General features: G+C 46.9%; 1 protein-coding gene across 1 annotated transcript in view; it reads right to left on the minus strand.

Annotated features, from left to right (window-relative positions):
* The window catches only part of CEP112 (centrosomal protein 112kDa), a 353,141-nt gene that overhangs the window by 32,892 nt on the left and 305,649 nt on the right, over positions 1–14,600 (minus strand). The window contains exon 26 of the mRNA XM_015572412.1: positions 12,852–12,916. Within this exon, the coding sequence (XP_015427898.1) occupies positions 12,852–12,916 (65 nt within the window). The remainder of the gene's footprint in view (positions 1–12,851; positions 12,917–14,600) is intronic.

The raw sequence follows: 14,600 nt of genomic DNA on the forward strand, positions 1-14,600 counted from the left end.
CCTCTTTCCCAAGAGCAGGCTTTTGCACATGCCACTCTCTGGGGCTCTGGCAAGTGCTGTTCTCCTGTAAAACATCTTATCAGATGGTTTATGAAATTAAGCTTGGATGCCTATAGCGTATTTCCAAACAGACACTGTTCCCAGGGCCACTAAGGGCTGGACCTTTTAGCCTTTCTAGATTTTAAGACACATAAAGTACTGAAGAAACTAGTAAGTGGACATTGGCCCAAGGGGGAGCATTGTAACAAAAAGCCTGGCTCATAGCCAGGAAGTTACATTACTGTGTCTAACATGTTATCGGGGGGATGGGAGAGAATCAGCAACAGGGGAAGAGCCTGGGTTTTGAAGTAAAAAATTTGGGTCCTAGACCTACTCTGACCACTTGGTAGATGATCTTTGATTTCAGAAAAATCACTTAATCAAATTGAACAGCAGGTCACCAATGTTCCTTTGTGAAAGCTTTTCTTCATGGACTGGGTGGGATGGGTTTTCTTAAAATGTGAGACCGATGGCATTACACAGAAAAGGACCTCTGTTCACTGCTCCAAGGGCCTTGGAACTGTGTGCACACTGAGGGGCACCTCTAGAGAATAGTTCCTGTGGCTGTAACGTGCACGGATGCTGTAGGAATCCACTGGGTGGTAACTGCTGGGGGAGAGAGGATGCCATCGTCCCTCTTATGAACTTTCCTGTAGAATTCTTTGATGCTTCCAGATAGGTTCTTCATGCTTCCTCCTGTACTCTGACATCCAACCAACAAGGTCATCTCTGGAAGTGATGCCATCGTGTTTGGTGGTGCTGCAAATGTCTTGCTGTTCTCATGTGTTTAGGAGAGAAGTGGATCTTCTGACGAAATGACCGCTGACTCTGCAGCCCTAGCAGGGTTCACTGCATCTGCTGAGGTTTCTATGTGCCATTACATTTTTTTCTCCTTTACAAATGAGCTTATCACATTCTCTTATACCGAGGAACTGACTCTATCCATGCTTCAAGTATTTCTTCTGTCCTTTGAAATTGTGCTTACAATCAAATAAGATCTCTTCCTTTTATTTTACAAACATTATTCTTTTGTTGATTCAAGAATCCACACACCACATTTGCTTTGCTTAAAGTGAAGCATGAAAGCATTTTAATTCTTGATGATTTTTTAAAACGAAGTGTTGCAAAAATTGTTTTCTAAGCTGCAGATAGAGTCAGATGAGTCACTACTAACTTTGACCTTGAACGATAGATTGCATATGCAACTAATTGAGGCCATAGTGAATACCTGTTTGGGGGGTGAGTCATGGTCTCACTCAGGTTAAGAGAAGACCTTAAAGTAGGAATGGATACCAAGACGGGCTGCTGAATGTAAAGGGCTGTCTAGAGCAGCGGCAGGTGGCGATTCCCTTTGAAGATGGCCTAAGTGATTTCTACATGGTGACCGTCTAGATCTTAAACACATCGCCAATTTGACAATTCCACAGTCATTAGCTCTTGTCACTGGATGGTGAGCCTAAGGCATACAGCGTTTAACAGGCTAGCCTGGAGGTCAAGTGTCAGCACTGGATTTGTCTATCAATACAAGCTCTTGCCTCAAAGTATTGCGAACTATACTCGTCTAAAGACACAGGAGAATTATACTTTCTCTTCTCTTTGGTCAGAAAGCATAATGAAAACTCAACCACCCATAGGGTCATAATCACAGACAAAATCACCATGGCCAAGTAGGAACTATAGCGTAAATCTAAATATAAAAAATGGAATTATTTAGATGGTGTTACAGTGAAGCTAATCTGAAATAAGACTCCTTTCAGATAAAGTGCTACTCCCAATTTTAGTCACATTTTTAGTGACAAAACCCAAGACTTCTCAACAATATTATTGGGATGCTCTCCATTTGCTCCCGCAGGGCCTGGTTTTGAGAAGCACATCCTACCCCACAGTCGAGTGGAAGGTGTTCTAACATCAGGCTCATAACGGCCCGTTGCCATTCCTCAGGCTGCTCTCAGCTGCTGCGCAGACAAGAGGCACCCCTCTGGCACACCAGCAGCCCCAGTCCCGAGCCAGTGCTGATCTGTGCAGTGGACAAGCTAACACGGTCATGCTTTCAAGTTGTGGCGGGACCCTGGCCGGTGTGGTTCAGTTGGGTAGAGCGCCGTCCTGTGCACTGAAGGGTTGCAGTTCGATTTGGGACCAGGGCACACACCCAGGTGGCAGGTTGGGGCACATGCAGGAGGTAGCCGGTAGATGTTTCTTTTTCACATCAATATTTCTCTCTCTCCCTTCCTCTCTCTAAAATATCAACAAAATAAAAAATAAGATCAAATAAAGTTGTGACTATGTCCCAATTTCTTTTTTTCTTTCTTTTTTTTTGCGGGGAGGGGTATATACTATTATGAAAATGAAATCTGGAGCTAGATTAGTGGGGGCACACAGTCATCTCTAGACATACCCAGTTGGAGGTCAGGGGGCAGCTGGGGCCTGGCCAGCCTGAGTTGACTGAATCTGCTAAAAGCTCAAGGGTACCAGGCACTGGGCTGACTTGGGTTCCCTTTGTCACTTCTTTGGGGGGCAGTCAGCAAACCTAAAGTGCCAATGCCCCCGCTAGAGATTATAAAGTGGCCAAATGCCCTGGTCTCAATTTTTCTTAGAAAAAAGCCATTTTCCCCCTCCCTGTAACATTAGCCCACAATCTAAACTATTTTGACAGAATTATAATGTCTGGTCTGATTTTCTTTCTAAGTCCCTATTAATAACTTCCAGTGTTGGCATGAAAGAAAAATGGATACCAAACTTTAAATAAAAAGGAAAGGAAGACATAGCTTCTAGCACTGCGGTAAACATTTACATTTGTTTAAAAATTCAGGATATCAAATGCTTTAATGTAGTAAGAAAGTCTTACCTATATTTACAGAATTTTAAGAACTAATTCCCTTTTAAAAGAGTTGCTTCATCTCCTTGTGCTGAAGTCTGAAGCCCTCACACTGCCCTTCTCTTACTCCGTTTTCAATGCACTCTTCTTACCCCAAATGTATTCCCATCATGTGCCTGGTGTTCTTAACTATTGTTTTTATGGGGGCCAGGAGAAAGGGACATTAAAAAGTGTAAATTTGGCCCTGACTGGTTTGGCTCAGTGGATAGAGCGTTGGCCTGCGGACTCAAGGGTCCCAGGTTCGATTCCAGTCGGGGCATGTACCTTGGTTGCGGGCGCATTCCCAGTGGAGGGTGTGCGGGAGGCAGCTGATCGATGTTTCTTTCTCATCGATGTTCCTGACTCTCTGTCCCTCTCCCTTCCTCTCTGTAGAAGATCAATGGAATATATTTTTAAAAAAAGTGTAAGTTTGTACTCAAGTACGTAGACTACTAACTCATGGTTAAGCTCTACCTAAATATCAAATTCAAGTTGACTTTTTGTTGTAAAAATAAAAATGCTGCAAACGAATGATAATTCCATATCAGTAAGAATCAGAAACAAAACTACTTTAATGCAGAAACATGTCCCTTAAGAACAATCCATTTTATTATGTTTTATCCAGAGGGCAAGTTTGCAAAATGGTTAATTTCATTTAGCAACTCTGCAAAATTTACAGATGGGTGCTAACTATAGATGAGACAAGAGCTGAACGTTCAAAAACATTTCCCTAAACTTCCAGAATAATGCCGGAGACCTGCTCGCACGGCCGTCTGTACAAGCTCTGGTGCTTTCCTGCGGTTACCGTCTGGTGGAACCACTGCCAAGTGCAAACTGACCCGGAGAACTGAGGGAGGAAACCTTCTCTCCCCTCTCCTCTCAGGACTGCAGGTGTCTGGGGTGCCACACCCTCCTGTTTGGAGCCTCAAGGAATTCAGATCTTTGCCTCTAATTCATTGCATCCCCTGGCTTCCTCCTCAAGGGCAAATTCAAGGATCTTCCTAGCCATACTAGAAGCACCCTGCATCTCAGCCTACAACCAGCGCTCCCCTTACCCTGCTTCTTTTTTATAAACTCCTAATGAAGTCTTTTCTTAGCCTCCCAGATGGCGAATCCCTCCTGGCTCCCTCCTATTCCTCGTCCTCTCATTTCCAGTTTTCCCTTCAACCTCCCTGCTTTTTGGTGAAACCAGCAGCTGTCTCCACATCACCTCTCACCCAATGCTCACGATGGATGAATCTCTGGGCCCCGACCTGGGCTTCCAGTTCCCCGATGAAGCTCAGGTCATGTCTAAACCCAAACTCATCATTCTTCACTGCCACCCCGCCCCCTGCCCCTCACCCCACACACACCCGGCTCAAATCTCTCCCCTGCATCTTTTTAGGCTAGAAACCTTGGCCTCACATTTGTTTCTTTCCCTTGCACAGTCATCTCATTCATTCAAGTGCCACGGTAGCTCCTGAACCTCTGACCTACTTTCCATCCACAGACAGACAGATGCTCCTTCCACGGGATGGGGCCCATCTTATTAGACTCCTGCACACATTTCCCAACGTTCCCTCTGCCTCCAGCTCTTATCTCCTCCCAACGGTCTTGCTCGCGGGGTTGCTAGGCAAATGCTCTGTAGCAATTTCTGATAGTATCACTCCCCTGCTCAAAACCCTCCCATTGCTCCCTGCTGCTTGTAAAGTCCGAGCCGCTCCTCACCCACCCACAGAGGCCGCACGATGTGGTAAAAGGAGCAACAGTGCGTGAGTGAGACAGACACCCGTTCCAACGTCTGCTTTCACCATGTGTGAGAATCATGGCTTTGGGCAATGTCCACACTTCTCTTTGCTTCAGTTTCCCCAAGTCTAACACTTATCTCATGAAATTATTGACGACTGTCAGGAGATAAAAACAGCCTTCACAGTATCGAATGCTATTGCATGTTAGACTTGTGAACGCATTATCTCATTCAATCTTCACAACCTTGTTCTACCCTTTCCTCCGTTTTCTAAGATAAGGAAACTGAGACTCAGACAAGCTAAGCAACTGGCCCAAGTCCAGATCCCTCTGACCCCAAAGCCCTTAACCACAGTGAGACCTGGCCCCGGGCTGCCCTGGTCAGTGTGAACTGACCTCTGTAACCTGAGTCCAGCCCATCTCTTAAGTCTTCTCTCACCCCACCTTCCCCCCAGCACCTGCCATCCGGATGGCATGCCCTTCCCCCATGTCTCCCTATGGAAATCCTACTCTATCCCAATGTCAAGTTTGAGTCACCTCCTCCTATGAGAATTGATTTCAAAATGTTATTGCTTCCTTGGAATTCCCATAATATTTGGCATTTCTGCCATATACGTCCTGTTCTCTCTTGTGTTATGGTTTTCTTCTTCCTCTTCTCTCCATATCTTATTTCCCCTCACGGATCACAAGCTCTTCACAGGCAGGGAGCAGGTCTCCGTGCGTCTCACAGTCCCAGGCTCGCATGAGGCACTCTGCAAGGTCTGCGGGGCACTTAACGTTGGAGCAGATTTATCCAACTTTTGAAGAACTGAATTCAATCTACAGTTTGCTCGAAGTGAAAACGCTCCTCATGTGTTAGAGGTTATATCACAGAGAGAACAATAATTACAGTGTGAGATGGATATGCGCCAATTACTTTTTCTCCTCTACCCATGAAAAGGCAGAGGGGGTGAGCATGACGTGGTTTTAGGCAAAGCACCTAATAGTAGGGGCCAGCGGTGGGAGGTCTGCTTAAGTTTGCTATCTTAATTAGCTTATTAAAAAATTACACACATGTGCACACACATGCACACACCCCCCCTCCAAAAAAATTGTAGAAAGGACTTCAAAAGAAAAAAAACTTCCTTTAATCCACTGATTTAGTATTCTAGCAGCTTCCAAATTGACATGCCCAAATGCATCAATAAAAATGCAGAAGGAGAAAATCAGATAAGGCAAGTGGGAACTCAGTCAGAGAGAGGTTCCCTCAGGTTGCAAGAGGGATCACTCTGGGCTGATCCTTAACTGCGGGAGCAGCTGCAGACGCGGTGAGGCAATCCGCCCAGGAACCGCTGCGCCCGGCTTGGGTAAATATTTTCATTACAAACACAATGATGTGTCGCGGGCCAAGCGATCGGTTCTGAGAAGGATTTCACACAGGATTGTGACACTGCAGTAGCTGGGGAAAACCTAAGTGTTCAAGGGGAACCGGACTGGAACTGAGTTTATACCGAAGTTGAAGAGCAACAAGGGGGCGGGTGTCAGGGAAATGACAGCTCGGTCAGCCCGCAGCGGCGAGGCTGGGTAATGCCATCTCGCTTCTGAGAAATCTCAGTTGATGTCAAGATACTTCTGCAAAAAGTACCAGCTTCTCAGGACTGTCTCCCACACTGAGAATATTTCCTCCTCCTAAGGAAACGCAGTCTTTCCATCTGCCTTTCACCCTTTGACTGCCAGGCTCTGTGGCTCACAGAGCTGCACTCCAGGCAAACCAACCGATTGGATGCTTTCAAAACACACGCTGATCACCAAGCTGGGTTGACTGTGAGAATGGAGAGTTAGAGGGCAAAGCGGTGGCCCAGGCTTCCTCTCCTCAGCCACACTCCCTACCCAGGTGCATAGTGAGAATGGTGAGGGCCCGGAGCTGGGTTAAGCGGCAACAGCCCCAGGAGGAAAGCTAACAGGCAACCGGGAGGCTGATGCATTGTTCATCCAATGGTGATGCTCTCCTTGGCTGAGTAGTTGTTAAGTGTCCTGTGGTTCAGGAGGTTTTCCCTCCCAGGCTCATCAAGTTCAGGTCCTTCCACCTGCTAAGCACAGGGCGTGGGCTCCGGTGGACCTTGTGACGATACACTTGTGGTGATAATTACGGTAAGCAATGCGTACCGAGCCCCGCACAGAGAGGAGCTGAAAGGAACAGACAACTGAGGTTACTACCATCTTTGGAAGGAATCAGAGGAAGCCATGGCCTTGTTGAAACTCCCACCTCGGGCTTCCCAAGCAGTGTTTCCAAGTCCATCATTCAACCCGCGATTGCAGAACTAAACACAGATTCGCAGCGTTTTGCAGAGGAAGACACTTTCTAGCCATCACCTAGATTTTGGCTTCTCGAATGAATATTTTGAAGAAACCTGTATCATAAAATACGTGGACACCAGAAAAATGATTCCATGGACCAAATAGTTTTAGGACAGATTCCAGGTGCAAGAAAGGCAGGTTTCTTTCCTACAGGGTGTGGCAGCTTCGAGATGGCCCCAGATCCTGTGACACTGCCGGGCCCGTGTCCTCACCCCTGACGCCGGCGGGCTCTGTCTCTGACAGAATGCAGCAGGAGTGAGGCTGTGCCTTCGCCAGGCCCAGGCCTTCTGTGGCTGGTGGCTGCCACGTGTGGGCTCTTGAGGGTCTCCCGGCAGCCACCCTGTGAGGGAGCCTCCTGTGACTGTTGCCCCTGCCAACATCTGGCTGCAGTGGCTTGACACCCAGTGAGAACGGCCTGGCTGAGCCTGGTCAATCTCAGCACCGAGAGAGATGGTAATGATTGTTTTAAGCCACTAAATTGGAGGTGGTTAATGTGCCGTGTAACACATAGGCAACCAATCACTACCTCTTAAATGAATGACTGAGAGACATAGATCTTCTTCAAGAGGGGATACAGCGTGCCATCCTTCCTAAATGTGAGACGAATCATACAGGACGGGGCTGATGGAAAACTAGTTCGAGAAACAGGGTATGAAAGGGGTAAAGCGTAGAGTCTGGGGCAGTGGTCGGCAAACTGCGGCTTGCGAGCCAATGTGTGCGCCCGCATGTGGTATTTTGTGGAAGAGCCACAGTCGAGGGGCCAAAGAGCCACATGTGGCTCGTGAGCCGCAGTTTGCCAACCACCGGTCTGGGAGATAGCGATCTAATGGTAACCCTGTATGTTATAGGTTAGAGAAGTGAGGTCCAGATTGGTGAAGAAAATCGCCCAAGGAAACAAAGTTAATCGGTGGCCTCCACCTGCGAACTCCTTCCTTCCCGCTGAAGTGAGGAGTCGGGACAGAACGGTGCCACTCACGCCGCCGCACATTAGCTAACTGCCCGTGTCAGGCTGCTCACCAGAGAGCCCTCTCTTTCTGCTCCACCAGGTCTGTGTCCAGCGAGCTGTGCTCCCTGAGACCTCTCTTGAATGGGAGACTCCCAGAGAGGTTAGAAGCACATTTATTAGCCTGATGTTCAGGCTACGCTCTGTTCTAAAAGCAGCAGCATCTATGCAAGCATGTCAGACTCGTGGCTGGCGGGCCGCAAGTTTGACATGCTTGGTCTACAGCAACATCTTGGGCCTTCAGTGTTAAAAAAAATCCTGGCTTAAAACGGAAATGTCTGAAGATGGAATTTTCAACTGATCTAGATATCGATGAGGGACCCAGATTTTAAAACCCCTCCAGTCTTACGTGACAAGTGCCGTTTCTCTTCCTCCATGTGAGAGGTACATAGTATGAGCAGAAGTTTGATTCTGTTCTTAAAACAATACAGTGAAGAATGTTAATACAGGTCAAAATCTGGGATCAAAATTTTTACTTTTCAAAAACCATTCCAGCCTACGCCACAGCTTCTTAATCAAGTCTCCACATCCAAGAGCCACTTCAATAGTTGAAAAGAAGTTTTATCTAATTATCTTCTTTGCCCACTTTGAACTGACCAACCATGTGCCTCTCTCTGGTTTTATCAAAGGGGCTGCCAGGACATAAGACACCCCGTTTTAAGGAAGCTTTAGTTAGCAGACTTAAAATTGATCACGCATTTTAGTTTCAGTAACTTGCAATTTCTACACCCTTTGATAATCCACTTTAAAGAACAAACTGTCTGTAATGACAAGGCTTAAAAGAGACGACCTTTCTGAACAGAATATGAAAACTGAGAAGAGACAGTTCTTGAAAGGAAACCATGAGTTAAAATGACCTTGTGTTCTGAAACTTTTCTCCCCCCAGTTTTGATGTTTTACCTTTCCTTTCTACTCAGAGAAAGACCTTCGAGGATGGCGATGCACTTCAATCAGAGGGCTGTTAATTGTTCATTCAAACTCAGCTCTTCTTCTGCACTTTCTCTGCAGGTTCCCTTAATGAGGCTGCCCACCACTATAAGCATATGCCTTTTCTGAAAAAATCACTATTAATATGTGACTTTACAGGATCATGTTTGAATCTGAGCTGTTGACTTTGCGTCACAACTCAATTCTTTTGTACAAACTCCGAAGCAAGCCTGTCCAGCCTCTCCCCAACTCCCCTCAGTTCTTCTTTCCCCCACTGTGCCCCGGAGGGCTGCCCACTGAAGAACTGACTGTTGTGTGTGGAGGTCAGAGCCCTGCAGGGGCTCCCTGCTTGGTGACGCAGGAATGGCAGACTCCAACAGACACATAGGTGATTGACAGCTAACGTCATGGTAACCCTTCCCATGCCCCATCCCGCAGCTGGACAGGAGCACACACCGAGACCACTGTGACCCCACCGCTCTCCTTCTGCTCAGCTTGCTGCCAAGGCCGTACCAACCACTACCTGTTGACAATCGAGTGTTGAGATGGAAAAAGCACAGGTGGACGACCCAGGTGCAGCAGCCAATTGGAACTAAATTAGGTCCTTGTGATGAACAACTGATCTCCCAGCAGATGAAAGAAAGGATGAAATCTTAGATGGTTGTATAATAAGGCATGGTGTTTATAATTTAATTCCTAAGCACTTGCCTTCTCTTTCAGTAGCCATTTATGTATTCAGTGCTCAATTCTGTAAGGAATTTTAAACATGCCAAGCGTCATTTTCCTTTCTCTTCCTTTGTCAGAGGACCTTCACAGAAACATTAGTGTCAGCCCCATATTCCTATCACATACAATCAAGCTGACCTAAAGTTTCAGCAGTCTACTCCCAGCTGTATAAGACACGCTTCGGCGAGGAAACAGGATCTGGGGAATGCCAAAGGTTCACCAGTGTTTGTAATTTCATAACCCTTGAAATAAGGAAAAGAAAGAATAGCAGGCAACCTTCCAAAACACCTACTGATATTTACTCATGGAAAACAAATATTCTGGAGTGGAAGTTCCAAGTCCAGCACACAATGCAATTCACAAAGCTTTTCACGTCACGCTGCTAACAACCATACTAGTGAAAGCTGGTGAGCTTCAACCCGCTTTTCACAATCTGTAGAGAAGCAGTTAAATTAATCACGTGGCCGTAATCTTTCCCTGCGAGTACTAAATCCTAGTCTGAGATCACGGTCCTCACTGGACGGGCGGTTTTAACAGCATCTGCTATCATCTTGCTGTCACCTGGATAATTTTTAAGCTGGACTATGATTTATTGTATATGCAAGAAAAATCTCATCTTTTGAAGGGTGGAAACACATTTCTGGAGGCGGAATCAGGGTGAACATGACCAGGCAGAGAGCCGACGGGCACCCATGACTTTGTGCCAGAATGCCAGGCCTCCCACTGTTGGCCGTGAGGCAGCGTTTAGGACCATGGCCCCGGCTTTGGAAGTGGCTTCCTTATCGTCTCCATGTCTCAGTTACAGTGCAAAAGAGGGTAATTAATCCTTGGGCAGCACACAATAGAACTGGGCGTGGGAAAGAGAGAAGCATTTTGAAGAAGTGTAAATAAAAGTCTGGCCTTGTCCTTTATGGCAGCCCCGGCGATGACAGCCCCGCCCACGGTCCAGACGTTTAGTGCCTCAGAGGGCCCTGTGCACACCACAATGCAGTCCAAAGCATAGTGAGCATCCGTCCACTGCAGTTCACAATTTCCTCTGGAAATCAGGGCTAACCAATCACACTGAGCAGCTCACTGGCCTCGGGCAGTGACAGAAACATCCACCCCTGGGAGCAAGACCACATTACCTCACCGTGAAAACGGGACCCATCGGACCCATCGCAGGTCATGGTGCCAACACTTGCCAGTGTGTTGGGTGTCCTTGCCCACGTGCTCCCACTAATATCATAATGAAAACCACCACCATGAAAGTCACAATAAAACCATAGCTGCTCCTAAAATTCTTACACTCTTCTGCCCCTGGATCAGCTTAGAGACCAACATGACAAATGCTTGGACAGACAACCCAGGGGCTTTTTAACCTAAATAAACACACTGCTTATGGATGTGATCCTTGCCACAACATAAGGTCCCCCTCCTCCCCCCCAGAGTATAATTGGAGATTGTCAGTACTTTCTAGGGAAAAATACCATGCAGATGTCATACTTGTTTTAGCAAACGAGATGCAACAAAATGTAGAAATAAAATTGACAAGTACAAAAACAGTGCTTTAATAAACTATGAATTCGAACATGTAAACATGTTAAAAATTTTGATATGATACTACAGAACGTGATTTTGATCATATGCAACAGGTAAAATTCTATGCGATAACATTAACCAGACAAATGATAGGAAATCATTTCTTTTCCCAATATAAGCAGTTCTCAGAACACACTCAAACACACACAGTATGAAGATAAAAGATAAAGGAGTGTTAAAAAAATAACTTAGGCAGACACAAATGAAACCACCCTAGTAGTATATGAGTGATGCACGTTTTTATGATCTTAATTACACTTAAGTATTAAAAAAATGCCACTGATCTCACAGTTTACGTCACACTCTCCAAATCTTCAAACCTGCTAGCAGTCCCCAGAACAGCCTGGACACGGAAGCCATCTATGCTCTGTTACTCGGGTGAATCCTCACAGTTACCTGGAAATCCGAAATCTCAGTTAGGACCTGCTCTGGGTCTAAGGGGCATGTCAGTTATAAAACATGTTTTCATTCAAGAGGAGCTGGACGGGCCCTGGATAGGTTCTGGCTGGTGTGGCTCAGTGGCTGGGCATTGACATGTGAACCAGGGCACATGCCTGGGTTGTGGGCTCGATCCCCAGTAGGGGGCGTGCAGGAGGCAACCAATCAATGATTTTCTCTCATCATTGATGTTTCTCCCTTCCTCTGAAATAAATAAAAATATAGTTAAAAAACAAAAACAACAACAAAAAACAAAAGGTGGTGGTGTGATTCTCAGTCAGGGCACACACCCAGGTTGGTTCCTGGTTGGGGCGTGTGTGGGGGACACCAAATGATGTTTCTCTCTCTATCTCTCTTCTTCACTCCCTCCCTCCCTCCCCCTTCTTCTCTCCCCCAAATCAATAAAAACATATTTATTAAAAAAAAAGAGGAGCTGGATGGAAGGAGGCTAAAAATAATATCTGATATCAAAGTGTCATCATCTGTGCCCATGAGGAGTCAACTCCTCTCTACACCAAGCAACAGCGCCTTTTGAGAAGTTCATGATGCACAGGGTCTTACTTTAATGTAATGCTATAGAATGGCTCAGTCCTTCCCTGCAGAGCAGGGGGCAGTGTGACCACATCAGCAGGTAAACGTGGTCTGTGTCACCATGTCTCTGGGAACCTCTGACAGAGGGTCCCGTGACTCCCTGAGAAGTACACCTGGGGCACTGAGTCGCTGTGAGTGTGGTGACATCACCGAATCACTGATCTCCCCCCTCCCCCTCTCTCCCGCACAGTTAGCGGCCCCTCCTCTTTTATCTGTTCTGGTCTGAGAACATCTGTAAGAGCTCCAATCGCCCACGGGACACAGGACTTGGGAGATGTGGCCTACCACTAAGAATTGCGTCATCTCGCTATCTTAAAAGGATCACACTGCCTCCTTAATCCTGCAACCGGGCTTCAAGACAACTTCTTGTCCTGACGACCCAAGTGAGGCCCGGGCTTGCAGACGCCTGTGGATTCTCTCATCTCCTTCTGATCGTCCTGACTAAGCACTGTGATTACAAGAGGTGGTGACTTCTCAAAGACAGGCTGTTTACTAAAAATAAGCCTTTGTTTTTCAAAATTGATATGTTTAAGAATGTTAATGAAGACCTGACTGTCAAGACAGGAGATTCACAGGTGCAAACCACGCTAACCGATCAGCGATCAGCAGGCATTCTGATCACAGCCATACCTTCTGCCTTGGTAGGTGGTCAGCTCTTCCTGAAGGATGGACGCTCTCTTCTGCAGAAAGTTAACCTGGAGAAGAGGCCTTGTATGAGAGGAGCTGATGTGGCTTAAATAGCAATAATGTGCAAACAGTGTGGTTCCCAGATGAAGCTCAGAGGATTTGCTTGGTGTTGCATTGTGTTTCTACATAGGATCACATCGCGTCCCCACTGAAAGCCCACCAGAGGTGACAGAATCAAGTTCAAATGCCTACGCAGAGCCATTGTGATCTGGCCTCTCTCTGCAGCTCCATCTCCCCTCACTCCTTCCCACCATCCCTCACTTGTGTATCTGTTGGCACAGGCCGTTCCTCTTTTTGGAATAGTTGGCTAACTATCTCCTATCCACCCTCCACTGTGTGGTTCCAACGTCACTGAACTCTTCGACGCCTCCCAACTGCTCCTGCCCCAGCCTGGCACCCTCGGGGCCCCTCCCCGGCCTTCCTGTGCTCTACTCATCAGCACTGCTTGCAGGCCTTGTGGTTGTTTGCATATCTCTCCCTGAGACCTTGAGCTCTCGGAGGGTGAGGATGACATTTCCTCATCTCTGGCCCCCAGCTCCTTTCACAGGGCTGGGTGTGGAGCTGGTATTCCCCAGCTGGTGAATGGGTGAATGAGTGAGTGGAGAGAAAATTACGGCCTTCTGGAAACCTCAACCCATCCTGGGGATCCCTGAGGTTGAAGACAGCATTTTGTAGTGGAAAGAGTCTGGGTTTTGTCTGGAGTTATGCCAACTCGGGTTCAATTCCTGCTTTGGCCTTTATGGCTCTAGGAAAGTTACTTAAAGTCTTGATGCCTCATTTGCAAAATGGGGTTAATGACAGACGCCTCCCAAGGTCAGGAGGATGAGGTGGAGCGACTATCAGAACTGCCTCCCTAGTGCAGAGCTCACAGCGGGGGCGGTGGGGGATGGAGGAGCCTAGGTGGCTCAGCATATTCTCTGAAGTCAGACCTTTACAACGTGGTTTGATTATTTTGAAGCATAAATTTCTATTATAAATTCAAGAGCACCTTCTAGGACCAAGCAGAAACTGTTTGGGGATAACGTGTACCATGGCTTGATGGAATCAAGAGCCAGTGGTATTTGATCATTTTGGAATTGTTTACTCTCATCTCTTTGGTCTGAACTGAAACCATGGCAACGCTTGCTTCGGAGACATAGTTAAGCAGGAGAGTACAGCTGGCAGAACAGAGAAAGTGCTCACGCGCAAGGAAAGCACAGTCTCTCTAAGTGGGTCCATAGCCAAGCGCTCCCTCGGTTTCCCTTAGTTGTATTATCACCGTCATCTTAATTTTATCCAATTGCTCACATGACCCACAGGACAATGATAATGTTGACAGATGCGAGGATCGCACGTTTCAGCTTCCCTTCCCCCATGGTGCTTTGCAATCGGAATTCCAACAATTTTCAAAACACACAGGCACCTGTGCTTCCCACTAAATGCGCTCGCTCTGCGGGCGTGCCTCCCACGCAGCTGCCAATGCTGAGGCCCGGGCAACGGCTCTCTCTCTCTCTCTCTCTCTTTGGGTCAACATCCAGTTTGAAATGATATGAATGAAACAGAAGCCCTGCAGGTGGGTATCAGATTTCTTCCTTCCTTTCCTTTTTCTAAGAAACACTCTTCTGAAGGTGCCAGGCCTTACCTAGCTGACCCTATGGAAGCTCTCTGACAAGGTTAATGGGTAAGACCACACTCCCGGGAGCTTTTCACCTA

Source organism: Myotis davidii, unplaced genomic scaffold, assembly GCF_000327345.1.
Source record: "Myotis davidii unplaced genomic scaffold, ASM32734v1 scaffold69, whole genome shotgun sequence".
Taxonomy (NCBI): Eukaryota; Metazoa; Chordata; class Mammalia; order Chiroptera; family Vespertilionidae; genus Myotis; species Myotis davidii.